This window comes from Amia ocellicauda, chromosome 12, assembly GCF_036373705.1.
Source record: "Amia ocellicauda isolate fAmiCal2 chromosome 12, fAmiCal2.hap1, whole genome shotgun sequence".
In the NCBI taxonomy this organism is placed as follows: domain Eukaryota; kingdom Metazoa; phylum Chordata; class Actinopteri; order Amiiformes; family Amiidae; genus Amia; species Amia ocellicauda.
The window spans coordinates 25,299,017-25,317,158 of record NC_089861.1 but is presented as its reverse complement, the minus strand read 5'-3'; the positions used below and the strand labels follow the sequence as shown (position 1 = coordinate 25,317,158).

The following is an 18,142-nucleotide window of genomic DNA, read 5'->3' as shown; positions in this document are numbered from 1 at the left end:
GAAATTATACACAATTATTCAACAGTGACAGCTTTCCAATGATACGTATTACTAATTGTTCTAAATGTGAGCACTTTAACATTAAATAGTATAACGACAGACACTTGCAGTCCTGGTTAGTACAAACAGAGGTTTTATTATAGATCTATGACGGGAACAAGGACAATCAGATGACTGGGGCCGAAGCAGCTCCACTCTTATAAGCGCACGACTACTGATACCCCGGCAAAACCCCTCGTTTATATCCCGACTATGCGTGACTACTGCGCAGGTCGGGACAGTTTATCCGTCGTCACAACCTCAGTTATGAGGTTTACCTCCTGCTCCTCTCACGACTGGACTGCGGCCGCATTGGTGTAGCGCAGATTTCCGCAGTTCTGCGCGGATCTGCGCAGCTCCACTAATGGGATCAGTGCGATTCTGCAAATCTGCGCAGAACTGCGGAAATCTGAGCTACAAGAACGCGACCTGTGTGCTTTACGTGCAAAGAGACAACTACCCCACAGAATGCATGGAGAGACTGTGGACAAGTGATTCATAGAAAATGAAGTGGAAAAGAGAAACAAACCACACCAAGTGCAAGTCAACTAAAACAATTAAAATGACAAATCAATTTAAACCCACGTATTATATAAAAAGTGACCTAGTTATGCGTCTGCACAGTCCATGCAGACTGTGGGGAGGTTGTACTGGTGCGAAAAGCACCGTTTTGCCTTAACAAATAGCCTTCCCTCTTACTAATACCGACGTAACACAAAATGCACAGACAAAGGATCAGGAGATTGCAACTAAATACAAATCTCAATGATAAAAACCAATACTAAAAATGAACCGTACTGCAATAAAACAGTACAATTATAAATCTATAGTAAACAGTAATCGGCGGTCACTTCCTCAGGTAGGCTGTGGAGCACAGAAGTAATAAAAGCGCGTCTCACAGCTCACCCTGCAGCAGTATGAAGTGTTGGCAATGACTCCAGAGACAGACGCAGACCCAGCACTGTCTCTGTACCTGGCAAACGTGCGCCCTTTTTATAACGCTTTGCATTTAGTGAATGGGACAGCACTCAAAGAACTGCACCCCACACGGTCATAAAGTCCCACCCACTACAATACGTTATAAATATAATAGATCGATTATTGTTTATGGATTTGCTGTATAATTATTATTGGGTTTACCATTATAATGGTGTTTATTTCTGTGAGTAGAATGATGTTCTCTCGAGTGTTACGCTCAGATATGACCGTGGAAATTATGTGTATAGGCTATGTAATAATAAGCAAAAGCATTTTTTCATTGCATATTATTTTCATGGAACTATTGTATTGTGTGAACTCAGCTGCTTTGGTCCATGTACCTACAAATACACATAACCGATATTTCGATTGAACATTTCTTTGTTCTGTTTCTTTACTATACATATGACTTTGTTTCAAGGACACCTTTAGCGAACACATTTGAGTATAGATCATAACACAACTTAATGCACCAAGTTTCATCTGTCCCATAAGCGGATTCGGAGATGTCTAATAATTGTCACTTAATCCAATATTGACAACACACCATATGAGGTGTAACCTTTTCTGATGGACAATGTCCTATAGGTATCTTCCACCATATCGATATTTGTGAGTTTCTGTTCAGTAGTTTTCATTTTATGGTCATTTGAAATATATGGGCGATTTTTATATATATAATAATCCTAACAATAGCAATCGATGTCCAACAACTTTGTTACTTGCCCCCTAATAATCGATTCATTTACCGTTTTTTGCAGTGGTCACGGTCTCGCTCAAATATGACCAATTTGAAATCAAATCACAATTAGGAATTGAATAGCAATAGGAATTTGAAGATTCGGGTACAGTCTTGTAAAACATTTATTAGAATGTGATTAAAATATAATTTAATATTATTTAAAAGTATTCATAGTCAATTATTAGCCTATAATTAGTCTAAAATTACAATAAAGCAACAGCGTTAAAATCGTATCTTAAGTGCAATTTAAATTGAATTGAATTCCACAATCTGGAAACCAGGACAATTTCAGATTAATTACACTTCATAATTCTTTACGTATTTTAATGTAATTAAAATTAGTGGTTTGATTAGGTCACAGATGCTCTGGGGTGTACAGCTAGGCTTCTAGAATAATATAATTATGCGTTTAAATCGTTCAGTGTGTTACCCTCGCTTTAGCAATCTTTTTACAATCTTCTTGAAATGGATAAAATAGAAATCACAAAATAGAGTATCAGTATCATTATTACACTTTTCTATGGGTTAGTCTTTAATTGTAATTCTTATCTACAATATTGGTAGATATTCTGAACAGTCCATGCACATTTAGTTTTATAAATGTGCCAGTAATTAATTAAAAACGTTTATTAGAAAATATCACTTTGATCATATGATTGTCCCTTGGCTACAAGGCCATTCGTGTAGATCACAACTCTGCATTTTCATTCTGTTGTAGATGCACAACACACAAAAATGTATCTCTTATCTTTGCTTTTCTATTTCACCGAAAATGTATATAATTTACAGCATGGATTTTAAAATGTAACTTCAAGAGGATAACTCAATCTTGTATGCTGCCTAAATCATACGACCTCTCATTCATAGCTCCGTCAGCTACGTCAGCTCAGAGAAACTTTTGAATTCAATCCAAATTCCAGGATATGAATTTGTAAATGTATGTTCATTTAGAAGAAAAGGAACCGCTCAGATTGAGGATTATTTTAATATGTACCTTATCTTTTATTCTTTTAAACGCTTTACAGCTTTGTGCAAGACTTAGGTCTTCATCCTCCGTACCCATTTCCAGGAAAATGTTTAGTGTTCCAACTCAGTCTCTACATGCAGACTCTTTGATTGTAGCCCGAACATCTATCCCAACTACCTCTCTCCATTCCCAGATGGGATTTAGTTCTCGCCTTCCAAGAAGTTTGTCTCAGGGTGGACAGATAGACAGGTCTCTTATGCTTTTGGAATGATGTGTTTCCATTGTGAGAGAGACAGAGAAAGCAGGAAGGGAGGAAGATGAGATGTTAACCAATGAAACTCTTTGGTGGCTGTGAAATATTTTCCTTATTCTGTTGCCAGTATAACTTGGCCAGGCTGCAAATTTCCCAGGACAATGGGTCTGTAGACTTCCCCATCTGCAGCACCACAAGTTCCAATGTCTGCTTGGTGAGATCATAAAGAAATCTGGGTTTTAACAGCAGCATTGAGCAGAAGTCCTGGAGGAACCCTGGTCCTGGAGGAACACCTGGAGGAACACCTACTCTGCTGTTTACTTGCTCCAACTGAGCTCTCAATTACAAGTTGGTTCTTTAATATTGCCTTTATACAATTCTATGGCCTCTATGGCCTATATGGACGACGTGGCCGTGGTCTGCACGGACGCTCCGTCCGTGGCCAGGGTCGAGGAACTGCTGGACGGCTTCTGCAGGGCGACGGGGGCCGCTGTGAACAAGGCCAAGAGCGAGGTCTACCTCTCCAGGGCATGGCCTGTCGGCCGGGGCCCGCCGACCGTGTTCCCTGTGAAGCCGTTTATCAAGGTACTGGGGATCACGATCGACGGGACCAACACGGGCACCCGGAGCTGGGAGGAGGCCATAGCAAAGGTCCAAAGGAAGATCCACGGCTGGAGCACAAGGACCTTGACGATGGCTGGTAAGGTGCTGGTCGTAAAGGCCATCCTCTTCCCGATACTCCTCTACGTAGGAATGATCTTCCCCCCAGACAAGGTTATCGCAAAACTAGTGACCCGAATTATATTTCGGTTTGTCTGGGGGAGCAAAATGGAGAGGCTGAAAAGAGTGCAGATGGTGAAGGGTACCCTGGATGGAGGCAGGGGGGTCCCGGACGTTGTGCGGCTGATAAAGGCGCAGGGGCTGGCCTATGTGGTCAAGAACATCCAGGCTGCTGGCAAGAAAGTGAGTTTCATGAACCGCTTTTATTTTGCCAGCAGCCTGAGACCATTCGGCCTCTGCGCCATGGACAACACCAGGCCGCACTCGTGGGATCCCCCGCCGTTCTACAGGGCGCTCCGAGCCTTCGCGCTCGAAGTAGGCCTCCACAAAGTCGTGCTGGCCTCCTGGGATTATAAGACCATCTGTAGTCAGATGAGATCTGCCCAGGAGACCAGCCGGATAGAAGATTTCCCTCCCGAAACCTGCCGGTTTATCTGGGCTAACGCTACGCACGTTTGCCTCACGAACACGCAGAAAGATGTCTCCTGGATGGCTGTGAGTCGGTGTCTCCCCACCCGAGTGTTCATGCACAGAAGGGGCATAGCTCCTTATGACACCTGCCCCTATAAGGGTTGCTTGGGGAAGGAGACGGAGGCTCACATCTTTAGTGAGTGCCCCTCCGCCCACAGGGTCTGGCTCCTGTTTTCTCCGTTCCTCCACAGGTTCGCCGTTCCTGCGCGGGCGACCGCCCAGCAGATCCTATACGGTCCAGCCAAGGGAATCTCTACATCTACCTTGAGGTGCTGGTGGCGTGTCGTCTGCGCAGTGAAGCAGGCACTGTGGGAGGGACGGAACATCTGTTTGTTCAATAAGCAGGAGCTGGACCCGATCGTCATCGCGCGGAGGGGCATGGTGTTTGTAAAAGACTACGTCAATCTGGAGGTCCATCAGAGGGGCAAGGAGGAAGCCTTTAAGAACTGGCGCATACAAGATCTGGGGGAGCTCAGGATCCCATGATGGGACCCACCTCCGGGGACGGTTAGTTCCCCCTGCTGGAGCCCGAGTCCAAGATCTTTTAAAGATCTTTTAAAGATTTTATGAATGATTGTTTTTAAAAGAAGATTTTAAATAATGAATCTTAATTGTTTTTAAAAGAAGATTTTAAATAATGAATCTTAATTGTTTTTAAAGATTTAGTTGTTTTTAAATCACACTGTTTAGGGTTTTTTAGGTATAGTTTTGTTATATTTTGTTGTCAGATACATTGACCGTTTTGGGTTTAATTTAAAATGCATTGGACCTTTTTTGTTTGTTTTTTATTTTTTCCTTTTTAATTGTTTTTTTAATTTGTTCAATGCATTTTCAGTTATTTTCAATGTATCTGACTCTTTTGTTGGTGTGCAATTTTTTGCTTTTATCACGTTTTGTTTATTTGATTTGAGCACGTTTATTTTAAAGTTAATTGTTTTAGTTTGGTTAAAAATCACAAGATTTTAAAAATTTTAAGTGATTTTAAGGATTGGTATTTTAACGATTTTAATCATAAGTATTAAATATTGAATTGTTTTTATTTCATGCAATGTAAAATACTTAACCCAATAAACAGTATTTATACAATTCTATACTTAACTTAAAACCCCTACTGTTTAAAACAATTAAAAGGCTCTGATTTAGGAGATTATTACTTCAATTAAGGGTTCAATTAAGTAATTGAGAGCTCAGTTGGAACAAAAACCAGCAGGATAGGGGGACCTCCAGGACCAGGATTGAGAACCCCTGGCATAGAGTGATGTTAACGTACAAAATCAAGAAAGATAATAACTTGCCGTAAATTAATATCTTACAAATTGTAACAGTCCAAATGTACACACAAATATATATGAATATTTATTTACAAAGATTACAATTAGCACATTTAAATAACAAAGACAATAACATTAATAAGAATCAGAATGATATATATATATTTTTTTTAATATAAAAACAATCTGTTAAACTCCTCAATACTATTTACGTTCATAAAAAAAATACATATAAATCTGAGAGTAGAAATGTTTTAAGATTAGGACTCGTCTCTCAGCCTCTACAGTACAAATCAATCAATTTGGGTTAGTAGCGTTTTGTTTCTAAAGAAAATAAACAATACAATTAAACAACAGGAGCAAAGGCTCATGGGAGAATTGTCTTGCAGGTGTTTAAGTGTTATGTGAATGGGATTTGGAATGGGGAAGTAGGAGGGAGAGGGAGATTGAGACTGGTGTGTTTGTACAATTGGTGTCAAACATATTCCCACCCTTAAGAGTCCCTCTCAAGCCCCTCTCACACCAGCCTCCTTTGCCCCGGGGTCGACCCTGACTGCAATGGACTTTCCGCATCAGGGTTTTAAGACTTGAAAGACTTGGTGTCAAGTCTATGAGGTCCAGATCTGGGCCTGCGCTGTGCGTTGCAGGGAGAGGCGCCCGCTGCTCCCACTGGCTCCGGCCTGAGACAGCCCAGGGGGCTGAAGGGAGAGGTGTACACCCCATGCACTCTCTGTCTCACTCTCTCACACTCCCTCACTCTCGCCATCTTACTCTTACTCTCTCTCAGTGTTAGGATTACTTTACTACCGCTTTATCAGTCTGTATGTGTGTGTGTGTGTGTTTGTGTGGATCTCTCACGCTCTCTCGCTCTCTCTCCCTCTCTGTTGTTATCTGACCGTTATTGATATCTCGGCCAGATGTGGGACAACATTGGGAGGGACAGAGGGAGTGATGGAGGACATGCTTGATCTGGAGCAGCAGCGATCGCTTCAGTGTCTCTAAGGCACTTCACGTGAGCTTGTCTAGTCTTGGCATAAGTCAATAATGTAAAGGCACGGTTACCATGAGAGTGTCTGAATGAATGTGTGTGTGTCTCTTACTCTGCTCTCCCTCCCCACCTCGCCTTGGTCCCTATCTGGGCCAGCCGGTCTGTCAGGCCCCTCTACCCTCCATGGGGATAGTCAGTGCAATGTGTGTGTGTTCACGTACGTGTGTGTGTGCGTGTGTGTGCATGTGCGTGTGCGTGTACATGTGTGTATGTGTGTGCAGTTTTGGTCTCCGGGCAGCAGGGGGTGCTGTGTAGAACAGTCAGCCCTGCTCCAGGCTCTCAATGACCTGCACCGCAGTGTAGGAGGTGGGGCTGGTGGGCACCTGGCGGGTGAAGAAGGAGGCAGCTCTCTTGGGCTTCAGACGCTTGATGTCCCGACCTGAGGAGGATGAAGAGCACGACTCCATTACTGACTGCCGCCCATATCGATAGATACAACTCACTGGGCCACTTGATGTATTAAACAATAATGAAAAAAAGACACATGAAGACACACATACCGTAATATAAAAAGACACACTCACACAGTAATATACAAAGACACACACGCACGAACGCACGCACACACACCGTAATATACAAAGACACGCGTGCGTGCGTGCGCACACACACACACACACACACACACACACACAGTCATACACCAAGACAGACAGACAGACAGACCCCCCCCCCCCTCACCGTCATCCACGTAGTAGTTGATGGTGCGGAGGCTCTGGACTCGGCTGCTCACCACACTGTTCTGTCTCCTCAGCTTCCCTCGCCGGCCCCCCCTGGCCTCTCCCGGCTGCCCCACGGCCTGCTGGGACTGTGCTCCCTGCTCCCCTGCTGCCGCCTCCACCGCTGCCGCCACCTCCACGCCGTCCACCTCGGTGGCCCCACCCTCGGCCCCGCCCAGCTCCACACAGAACTCAATCAGCCCGCTCATCAGCTCCGCCTGGTGGAGAGAGGGAGGAACAGCAGTACCGCCCAAATTAAGCAATTAGTCAGGCCATCAGTTAAGCAATTAACCAAATGAAATGGAGACAGGTGGTATGGAGTGTGTGTGTGTGTGTGTGTGTGTGTACCTGTTTGGAGTACACCTTGAGCAGTTTGTTGACAGGGGTGCCGCCCTCCTCTCCGTCAAACTCCAGCCACAGGATGTGGGCGTCGTCCTCATCCTCAGGGTAGGTGTGGTCCCAGGACAGCTCGTGATACCGAAGCCCCAGCAGGACAAACTGTGCGGGGGGCGAGAGGGCCATGTCAGGAACCAGCAAAACAATAATGAAAACTATAATAAAGATAACTATAATTCCTGTTGCATTTTTCTCTTTACCTTCTCCTTCACATCCATGACATACACCCCCTCCAGGCTGATCGCCACAGAGACAGCCTTGCGCCCTCCCCTGGGCAGGATCCCCCCAGCGGGCTTGTCGATCTCGCCGGAGAAAAACGCAGAGCTGAAGAGACAGTACAGATAGAGGAGACATTTACAAATGGCTTAAAAAACTGAATGTTTTTATCTGTAAAATGTAAAATACGTTCACCTAATAAACAGTATTAAAAAACTGAATCAGTCAGTTTCACAAATGACAAAAAAGTTCTGAGCCAGGGAGGGATCCACAGACAGAGACAGAGAGAGAGAGAGAGGGTGGAAGACACACAGAGAGAGAGAGGGAGGGAGAGAGAGAGACAGAGAGGCACAGAGAGAGGGACACACACATACAACTAGTGCAGTGATTACCCATAATAAGGCAACTGTTGGCAGGTCCTCAGATACTCCCTGAGGAGGGCAGAGTCTCCCTGGTCAGGGTCGGTGTTGGGGAACTGAGTGCTGGCCTCCTGATAGGCCTCCAGCAGCCCCTTCTCCAGCTCCTGCTTGAGGCCCCGCCCCCGCAGCACCCCCCACAGACCCCCCACCCCACTGCAAACATGGGCCGGCAGGAACGAAGACAGCTTCTTCTCCCTGAGAGAGAAGGGGAGAGGGAGAGAAATCTAAAATTAAAAGAAGTTCGTGTCTCACTATCTTTAGCTCTGTTTCTGTCTTGCGCTTCTCAAGTTCAAATACAATAAAGCTTTATTGGCATTAGTGTTGCCAGAGCATTGACAGACCACTCCAGTGCTCAAGAACAAGACCATGGGGAACAACTTAGGCAGCTATTACAAATTATAGACATCTCCCTCCCTCCCAGTACCTCAGCAGGCCGGCTGCGGTGCTCTGGTCTGGGCAGGGACCCAGTTCCAGCCGGCAACTCAGCCCCCCCAGGCGCTGCCAGTCGGGGGGGTCGCAGGGGTATGAGCCGCTGAGTACCCGAGAGCGCGCCTCCTCGAACAGCAGCCGCAGGGCGCCCTCCTCCTCCAGCTGAGAGAGGGGAAGTTAAGGTTGGTTCAGAATGGCAGAATCAGTGTGCGTGGAGGGAGGGAGAAAGAGAAGGAAGGAGAGATGAGAGGGAGGGGGGTCATACCTGCAGCTCTTTGGCTCGAGGGAAGAAGACATTCCTCCTGTACTGAAGACAGGGCTCATCTGGAGAAGAAGAGAGGAGAGAGGGATTAACAGAGAGAGAGAGAGAGAGAGAGAGAGAGAGAGAGAGTGCAAGAGGATGTTGATGGAGGTGGGAGCTAGTGATGGGGGGGCTCACCCTGGGCGATGTCATCCTCAGGGGCGTCAGTGAAGCGATAGAGCAGGTCTTGCCACTGACGGGACAGGCGGTAGGGCTGGTGCCTAGGCTTCAATTGGAGCTCTGAGAGAGAGTGAGACAGATTAACCTGGGTTATAGAAGAAGGGGAGCTGTTGGAGGCAGCAAGAGGGAAAGAGGCGGATGCCTAGACCGACACACACACACGAAGATGTACAGACGGACATGGACAAAGTCTTACCCAGCAGTGGGGAGCAGAGCCACAGTGCGAAGGCGTCCTGGGCGGAGTCGGGCAACTGCAGGGCCTGACGCACACTGCGGCTCAGCTCCTGTACACTGACCGAGCACAGCCCCTCCACGCAGAGCTGCACCGCACTGCCCCCTGGCACGTACACCAGCACCTCCAGAGCTGAGGGAGAGGGGGAGAGATGGGAAGGGAGGGTCATTGCCAAGGTTCAGCACTTCCTCCACAGCTGGGAGGGAGAGGAAGAGAGAGAGAGATGGATTGACTGACAGACAGACAGACAGACAGAGACAGAGAAACCGACTGACATACAGAGAGCGGGGTGGAGGGGGTACTGACCGCGGGCGCCTGAGGAGGAGACGCTGCCTCTCTGGGATGGCTCTGACGACTCCACCGGAAACACGGGGTCGCCGCTCTCCATCTGCAACACACTGCACACATACAGTACACACTTAGACACCCCAGTGAGACACACCAATTTAATATGAGCTGCACACATCGGAGTCTCCGGACAATGCACATACTGTCATCCACACAGCATCAACCCACACTGTGAGACACGTCACACAGCGTTACAGTGCAGTGCAATGGCCACAGCCCCGCTTCTGTCAGGAGCGGCCTGTGAACACCTGTCCATTGACGCACCAGCTACGGTTACGACTGCGATGACGTCAACTGTTCAACTTGTGTACATGCCCGGCGACTCTCTACGTAAACGTTCGTATAAGTAGAAAAGAAACATTAATAATAATAATAATAATAATAATAATAATAATAATAATAATAGACTTGTATTCCATAACACAAAAAGTGACTGAGAGTTTTGGTAATTTTATGTAGGGTGGCGTTTCCTCCGTTTGTCGGCTACACGAACCGCTTCAAAATGCATACAGGCGAATAAACCGCGCTAACTAGCTTACTGGGAAGAAACCCACCCGGATCCTCACCTGGCCCGATTTCACAGTTCGCAGCTTGTCCTCCGGGCCCGGGATTTCACATCAAACGAGTCGGCGTGAGAGGTGACTGTACTGCAAGTGACAGCGGCGAATTACGACCACAACAACAACAACAGAAAATTAGACACTACCGCAGCTCTTCCGGCTGCACCCACCCTGACCCGGAAGCAGTTTCCTCACCCACTGTCGGTGAGGCTGGTGGTTTTAACAACGGTGCGGTGATCACGGAGGCTCACCGGTGGCGCATCCGGTGAATATAAGTCATAACCAAGCCCCCAACTTTGTGCACAAGACACCCACCCCCACGCCCAGCGGAGACAGTGTGTAGTCTATATTTAGGCACTGTAGTTCTTTTTGCCTGCTCGAATGGACACGGAGGGATCCTCCATCGGACAGGAATCTGCACAATAAAACCCAACAGCTTGCAATTCATGCAAACTCACGTCGCCATGTGCCAAGTCCTGCTTTCTTCTGCTGCGTAGACATGAATGGGTCACACGGACTGCCTCCCCTCATGGCGCAGTTATTCGGACTCTATTCCAGCCGACAATTGCTAAGCAAACAGTGCTGTCACAACGAGGGACTGGGCAGTACAGTTCAATAACTATGTTATGACAGGGGTGTGGCACCTGAGCATTCACGATATCCTTTTCGGACGACGACAGAAAGAAAAGAAAAATACAAATCAGAATAAAAGTATTTCTATGTCCTTATGTATTGGGTGATGTTTTACAGTGTTGCTTCTGTTTGGCTTTGCTACTGTATAGCGGCGCTTGGAGATACACTTTTTCGTTCAAACTTCAAAGGTTGCTTTAGCCACAGAACTTTAGTCGCAATAAATGAGCTCCGTGCCCCTCCTCGTTAGCACCACCGCAACGATAATCATTTCGCTGGCGGAGTTACTGTGCCAGGCTGAGCCGCGCAGGGCACTGGCACACGGTGCAGAATTAGCCCGTTGGTCCTGTGTGCACAAGACACTGTTCTGAGGTTAGTTGTGTGTATGTCCGTGCCTGTCTGTCGGTCTGAGTGCATGCATGTCTGCTTGCCTGTCTGCCTGCCTGTGTGTGTGTGTGTGTGTGTGTCTGTCTGTCTGTCTGTCTGTCTGTGCCTGTGACTGTGTGTCTGTCGGTGTTGATGCATGCCTGTCTGTCTCTGTGCGTGTCTGTTTGCCCATCTGTGTGTGTCTGTGCAGTGTGCCTGTCTGTGCAGTGTGCCTGTCTGTCTGTACATCACAATCTGTTGGTCTGTTCCAGGGGCCATTAGCACCTGCCTTGTGAGAACATGCCTGCAGAGGAGTTTGTAGCTGGGTGGATCTCAGGTAAGCTGGGAGAAACAGCTACAGCTACAGGCAAGGCAAGGCAGTAGAACTAGCAGTAACAGTAGCAGTACAAGTAGTAGTAGCAGCCAGGCCTCTGGACTCCTGAGCGGAGGGTTGTGGGTTTAATCCTAGGTGGGGGTTGGAGGTCTGCTGCTGTACCAGTCAAAGTTGCTGTTTAACTTGGTAATGGCTGTCTGCTCAGAGAACATCATGAAAGACAGTAATAGCAGTAGCAGCTGAATTCAGAGCAGGGGGTGGGAGCCACAGTGGGGTCTGTCAGGAGGGCTTAAGCATTGGGGAAAGGAGGATCCACCCACTCACCAGTCTTCTTGTGTCTGTTCTATAGGGGCTGTGGGTCTCATTGTGGGGCACCCCATGGACACAGTGAAGGTCAGGAAGACATTTAATCAGGCTGGCTCTCTGGCTCTGTCTGTATCTCTTTCTCTGTCTACATCTATATCTGTGTCTTTCTCTCTCTGTGCGTCTGTCTCTCTGTGGTGTCTGCGACCCAGACTGCTGTTTAAATTGTTTAACTTTATAAATTGATACTCATATGAGCTGTATTAGCTTCTTCCAAATAAACAGATAATAACAAGCATAGTAGAAATAATATTTATAATAAGGACAGTAATTTTCATTATTATCATTATTGTTATAACTATAATTATAACCCCTACAAACTAGGGTTGGCAATGCTCCGGGTTTGCTGGCTCCAGAGGTTCAGCTCCAGCTCCAGGTTGGCTCCAGCAGCCCCTCTCCAGCTCTGGAGCGGCTCCGGTGCAGCGCCACACTGCTGCTCCGGCTCCGGCTGCTTTTACCAGCTCCAGCTCCGGAGCCACAAAAAACAGTGCAAACTAGGATGGGATCAATATTTATTAAGTTTTCTTAATTTTTGTTGCTTTGCTCTACATTTTCCAAGATGATAAAATCGATAAGAATATAGAAACATTTTTAAAAATGAGGTAAATTTAGGCAGATTAAGTATTTGGTTTAAATGAAATAATTTGGAGATACTTAAAAGTGTAGAGTGAAAATAGACTTTCCTTCTTTTGCAAGTGGTTCATGAGAGACGTGCCCTGAGATTATAGAATCACTTCTTGAACTGAGAAAGAGTAGGGGTCATAGAATTACAACTAAAAATAATCTATTATGTACTAATAGCAGGTGTGATAGCTGATCTTATTTTATAACCCCCAACACACAACAATACTGAAATTACATATTTTGTTAATTCAAGAGAATTGGACTTAACATGGGAAAGTTTAATGGAGAGGGGAGAGAGTGGAGCAGCTCCATGACCTCAGCTCCACTCCGGCTCCGGGTCCCGGCCAACCCTACTACAAACACATTATTACCATCCATTCCTCATACATAGAGGTGGCCTGACTGAAGAGGATAATAATGATAATGATAATGGAGTGTATTCTATGTTGCAGGTGCGACTCCAGACCCAGTCAACCTACAGGGGCATCGTGGACTGTGTGATCAGGACCTACCAGTACGAGGGGGTGGGTGACTGAGCTGGGTGGGGGGTGGGTGGGCAGGAGAGGGGTCTAATAATTCATGAGAGAGCTGAGATAGTCACTCTATCCCTGTTGGTGCTGAGATTAATTCAGTTCAGATTAGTTAAATTCAGGTTTTATTGTCTGAATTAAAATTGTATTTGTATCTCACCCAGTCCTTTTCTGGGATTGTTAATATAATCTAGGTTTAACCAAACTAGTACAGGATTGACTCACTAAACTAGGACAAGATTGTTGTCCCTGTCTTATGATTTCCTGGCAGATTTCTGGCTTTTTCAAGGGGATGGCTTTCCCTGTCCTCACCATCGCCATTAGCAACTCAGTGGCCTTTGGTACCTACAGCAACGCCCTGGACTACCTCATGCAATCACAGCGCAGCGACCGAGGCTCTGCCCCGTCAAGCCTGGCAGTGTACCTGGCAGGATGCCTAGCTGGGGCAGCACAGGTGAGATAGAGGCTTCAGTCTCGGCCTATAAAGTCCTGTCCCTACAGCACTGGTCCCAGTCTGAGCCCCTGTAGTCCAGTCCCCACAGCGCCAGCTCCAGTCTGGGCCTATATACAGTGAGGGAAAAAAGTATTTGATCCCCTGCTGATTTTGTACGTTTACCCACTGACAACGAAATGATCCGTCTATAATGTTAATGGTAGGTGTATTTTAACAGTGACAGAAAGAATAACAAAAAAAAATCCAGAAGAACGCATTTCAAAAAAGTTATGAATTCATTTGCATGTTAATGAGGGAAATAAGTATTTGACCCCTTCGACTTAGTACTTGGTGGCAAAACCCTTGTTGGCAATCACAGAGGTCAGACGTTTCTTGTAGTTGGCCACCAGGTTTGCACACATCTCAGGAGGGATTTTGTCCCACTCCTCTTTGCAGATCCTCTCCAAGTCATTAAGGTTTCGAGGCTGACGTTTGGCAACTCGAACCTTCAGCTCCCTCCACAGATTTTCTATGGGATTAAGGTCTGGAGACTGGCTAGGCCACTCCAGGACCTTAATGTGCTTCTTCTTGAGCCACTACTTTGTTGCCTTGGCTGTGTGTTTTGGGTCATTGTCATGCTGGAGGACGCTGCAGGATTTCAGTCCTTCACGGCGTAGTGTGTTACCAATTGTTTTCTTGGTGACTATGGTCCCAGCTGCCTTGAGATCATTAACAAGATCCTCCCGTGTAGTTCTGGGCTGATTCCTCACCGTTCTCATGATCATTGAAACTCCACGAGGTGAGATCTTGCTTGGAGCCCCAGACCGAGGGAGACTGACAGTTATTTTGTGTTTCTTCCATTTGCGAATAATCGCACCAACTGTTGTCACCTTCTCACCAAGCTGCTTGGCGATGGTCTTGTAGCCCATTCCAGCCTTGTGTAGGTCTACAATCTTGTCCCTGACATCCTTGGACAGCTCTTTGGTCTTGGCCATGGTGGAGAGTTTGGAATCTGATTGATTGATTGTTCTGTGGACAGGTGTCTTTTATACAGGTAACGAGCTGAGATTAGGAGCACTCCCTTTAAGAGAGTGCTCCTAATCTCAGCTCGTTACCTGTATAAAAGACACCTGGGAGCCGGAAATCTTGCTGTTTGATAGGGGTCAAATACTTATTTCCCTCATTAACATGCAAATCAATTAATAACTTTTTTGAAATGCGTTTTTCTGGATTTCTTTGTTGTTATTCTGTCTCTCGTTGTTAAAATACACCTACCATTAAAATTATAGACTGATAATTTCTTTGTCAGTGGGCAAATGTACAAAATCAGCAGGGGATCAAATACTTTTTTCCCTCACTGTATACTCATACCTTCACACCTTCACACATAAGAACATAAGAAAGTTTACAAACGAGAGGAGGCCATTCGACCCATTGTGCTTGTTTGGTGTCCATTAATAATAAGTGATCCTGGGATCCTATCCAGTCTGATTTTAAATGTTCCCAAATTTTCAGCTTCAACCACATTGCTGGGGAGTTTGCTCCAGATTGTGACGACTCTGTGTGAAGAAGTGTCTCCTGTTTTCCATTTTGAATGCCTTGAAGCCCAATTTCCATTTGTGTTCCATTGCGTGTGTCCCTGCTGATCTGGAAAAGCTCCTCTGGTTTGATGTGGTCGATGCCCTTCATGATTTTGAAGACTTGAATCAAGTCCCCAAGTAGTCTCCTCTGTACCAGGGTGAAAAGGTTCAGTTCCTCAGTCTCTCAGTAGGACATTCCCGTCAGACTTGAAATAGTCTGGTTGCTCTCCTCTGAACTGCCTCTAGAGCAGCGATATCTTTCTTGAAGTGTGGAGTCCAGAACTGCACACAGTATCCAGATGAGCTCTAACTAGTGCATTGTACAGTCTGAACATCACTGCCCTTGTTCTCAATTCTACACTTTTGATAATATACCCTAACACTCCTTTTTATTGCTTCCCCACATTGTTTGGATGGAGAAAGTGAGGAGTCCACATAGACTCCTAGGTCTTTCTCATGGGTTACTTCATCTAGTTCTATTCCTAGCAATTATATTGGACATGTTTGTTACCTGCATGTTTTACTTGTATGTAATACATGTACACACAATCTCACTCTCCCCGTCCCAGGTGGTGGTGATGGCCCCAGTTGACCTGGTGAAAGTGCGGCTACAGAACCAGACGGAGGGGTGTCGGGGGGAGGGCCGCTATCGGGGGCCGGTGCACTGTGTGGCTTCCATCCTGCGGCAGGAGGGGCCACGGGGGCTGTTCCGGGGGATGGGGGCGCTGGCCTTGAGAGACGTGCCTTGCTACGGGCTCTACTTCCTGCCCTACGAGGTCATATGCACCGCCCTGACTAAGCCTGGGCAAGAGACAGGTCAGTGACAGAGAGGGAGGGAGTGGAGGGAGATAGAGAGGGAGGAAGAGATGGAGAGAGAGGGAGGGAGAGAGAGAGAGTATGTATGTATTGGGGGAGCAGTGTGTGAGTGAGTGTCTGTGCTACAGCAGAGTGTTGTGCACAGTGTATTAATGCAGTATGTTAATCCAGTGTGTCTGGGCTGCACAGGGCCACTTGCGGTGGCGTTTGCTGGGGGCACAGCAGGAGTGGTGACATGGGGCTGTGCCACACCCATGGACGTGGTGAAGGCGCGGCTGCAGATGGACGGGCAGGGGGGGCGGCAGTACCGGGGTGTGCTGCACTGCGTGGTGGCCAGCGTGCGAGCGGAGGGCGTGGCCGTGTTGTTCCGGGGGCTCCTGCTCAACAGCCTGCGTGCCTTCCCTGTCAACGCCATCACATTCCTCAGCTACGAGAGCCTGCTCCGGGCCATGACATCAGCACACTGAGCCCGCTCCCAGCCCTGACCTCACTACCTCCCAGCCCATTGTTCTCCCGGCATCAAACATGCTTCTGGCCCTGATGTCATCGACTTAGGGAGCACTCTGATCTCTGACTTCATCAAACACAGACAGTTTTGAGCCCTGACATCATCAAAGATGCCAGCTCTGAGCCCTGACATCATCAAACACAGCCAGCTCTGAGCCCTGACTTTGGCGGTGTTCTCGTTGGGCAGCCATTTTGAGAGCCTGTTTAGACTCTGTGTCAAATGACATGGGTCTGCACTCATACTCGGTCTCAGTATGGCAAATGGCTTCACCGCAGCCGGACCTGAGAACAGAGGTCTGCTATGAAAAGTTGCTGTGCTGCAACAGACCACCAATTGAGCAGTGGAGCAGATCTGTTGTCATAACAATGGTTACATTCGTGAAGCGTAGATTTCCACAGTTCTGCACAGAAATTCACAGATGTGTGTTCGTCAAGGGCTGCTGCGTGACATCACTAAGCCCCACCTGCAGAATGCCCACTCGTCAGCAGAGGTGAACATCAACTTATTATCACACAATGAAGCCATGAACAGCATTGTCAGCACCATAGATATAGAATTCTAGATCGACACTTTAGCAGTGTCAATACTTTATTAAATAATTACATCAATTATTGTAACAAACATACTGTAAAACTATGATGCATAATAAAGCTGTAACTTAAATGATTGGCAATTCACATTTGTTTACTAAAAACTGTAAATAATATAAAAATAATACAAATCATGCCACTCAATTACATTGATTACTGCAGGGTAATTTTATGAGATACGTATGACATCACACAGAGCGCAGCCACGCAAGAAAGCAGTGGGACATGCGAACATGACCAATAGAAGAGCGCCATGCTGACAAAGAGGGGTATAGTTAAGCGGTTACAATCCTCACTCCGAGTGCTACTGCCTCCTAGTCTCGGGAATGTGAATAACACCAGTGCCCCCAAGTCAGACAAGGTGTCCTGAGAATTATACAATTTTTGGAACTGAACTGAATAATAAGAAACTTTTGTTTTTGTGAAGGCTGGGTTAGACTGGGTTAGATGCACTGTAATAAACCACTATAAATACTGATGTGACAGGGAACTGGAGTAACGCGAACATAACCACGGCCTTACAGGATACCCCGAACCAGGACATCAGCATGCTCTCTCCCCTGGGGGCCCCTGCACAGCCACCTCTCCACCGCTGTACTGCACCCTGCTGTAGGTAGCGTTTCAGTCACGCAGAAATGTGGATTCAAGAGAACAGACTGAGAAACACGGTTTTATTTTGTGGGTGAGAATTTTATTATTATTATTATTATTATTATTATTATTATTATTATTATTATTATTATTATTATTATTATTATTATATTGTCATCATCTGAAGGGTTTGAACACAGAGGTTGCAAAGAAATCAAGGTAGACAGATACAGTTGAAAGCATTTCATTCTTTCTCCAAAATCACCACTATTGCACATGTAGAAGGCCCTGCCTGAAATACACTTCTAGGGCATTTAATTGTATTGGTAACCCTACAGAAACAATAGACAACCACTACCCTATGTTACAGAATTTTCTATTTTTTTTTGGGGGGGGGGCATTGTAGCATAGTTAATCAATACAAGCTT

General features: G+C 46.4%; 2 protein-coding genes across 4 annotated transcripts; one reads left to right on the top strand and one right to left on the bottom strand.

Moving 5' to 3' along the window:
• Positions 1 to 5,563: 5,563 nt before the first annotated feature.
• On the bottom strand, positions 5,564 to 10,524 carry frmd8 (FERM domain containing 8). Of its 3 annotated transcripts, none has more exons than XM_066718964.1 (11): positions 10,344 to 10,524; positions 9,748 to 9,839; positions 9,406 to 9,573; positions 9,168 to 9,269; positions 8,994 to 9,052; positions 8,724 to 8,890; positions 8,273 to 8,494; positions 7,865 to 7,988; positions 7,617 to 7,766; positions 7,231 to 7,486; positions 5,564 to 6,928 (listed from the first exon to the last, which is right to left on the bottom strand). In XM_066718964.1, exons 2-11 carry the CDS (start codon positions 9,827 to 9,829, stop codon positions 6,810 to 6,812), a joined length of 1,449 nt encoding a protein of 482 aa, XP_066575061.1. In that variant the 5' UTR covers positions 9,830 to 9,839; positions 10,344 to 10,524; the 3' UTR covers positions 5,564 to 6,809. The 3 variants fall into 3 exon arrangements, with proteins under 3 accessions (XP_066575061.1, XP_066575058.1, XP_066575059.1); XM_066718961.1 differs by having other exon boundaries at positions 10,356 to 10,524; XM_066718962.1 differs by having other exon boundaries at positions 9,748 to 9,829; positions 10,356 to 10,524.
• Positions 10,525 to 10,625: 101 nt separating this feature from the next.
• slc25a45 (solute carrier family 25 member 45) lies at positions 10,626 to 17,601 on the top strand. The gene is made up of 7 exons (XM_066718965.1): positions 10,626 to 11,351; positions 11,618 to 11,682; positions 12,029 to 12,072; positions 13,119 to 13,190; positions 13,468 to 13,650; positions 15,779 to 16,025; positions 16,215 to 17,601. The coding sequence occupies exons 2-7, from the start codon at positions 11,646 to 11,648 to the stop codon at positions 16,490 to 16,492; spliced, it is 861 nt and encodes a 286-aa protein (XP_066575062.1). The 5' UTR covers positions 10,626 to 11,351; positions 11,618 to 11,645; the 3' UTR covers positions 16,493 to 17,601.
• The last annotated feature ends 541 nt before the right edge of the window (positions 17,602 to 18,142 follow it).

Bases quoted from the DNA above. Each gene is read 5' to 3' on its own strand.
- frmd8 (XM_066718964.1), bottom strand. From the start codon at position 9,829: ATGGAGAGCGGCGACCCCGTGTTTCCGGTGGAGTCGTCAGAGCCATCC. The intron at 9,574-9,747 runs GTCAGTACCCCC...CCTCTCCCTCAG, and splicing joins CTCCTCCTCAGGCGCCCGCG to CTCTGGAGGTGCTGGTGTAC. The intron at 7,767-7,864 runs GTAAAGAGAAAA...CCCCCCGCACAG, and splicing joins TCATGGATGTGAAGGAGAAG to TTTGTCCTGCTGGGGCTTCG.
- slc25a45 (XM_066718965.1), top strand. From the start codon at position 11,646: ATGCCTGCAGAGGAGTTTGTAGCTGGGTGGATCTCAG. The intron at 13,191-13,467 runs GTGGGTGACTGA...ATTTCCTGGCAG, and splicing joins GGACCTACCAGTACGAGGGG to ATTTCTGGCTTTTTCAAGGG. The intron at 16,026-16,214 runs GTCAGTGACAGA...TGGGCTGCACAG, and splicing joins TAAGCCTGGGCAAGAGACAG to GGCCACTTGCGGTGGCGTTT.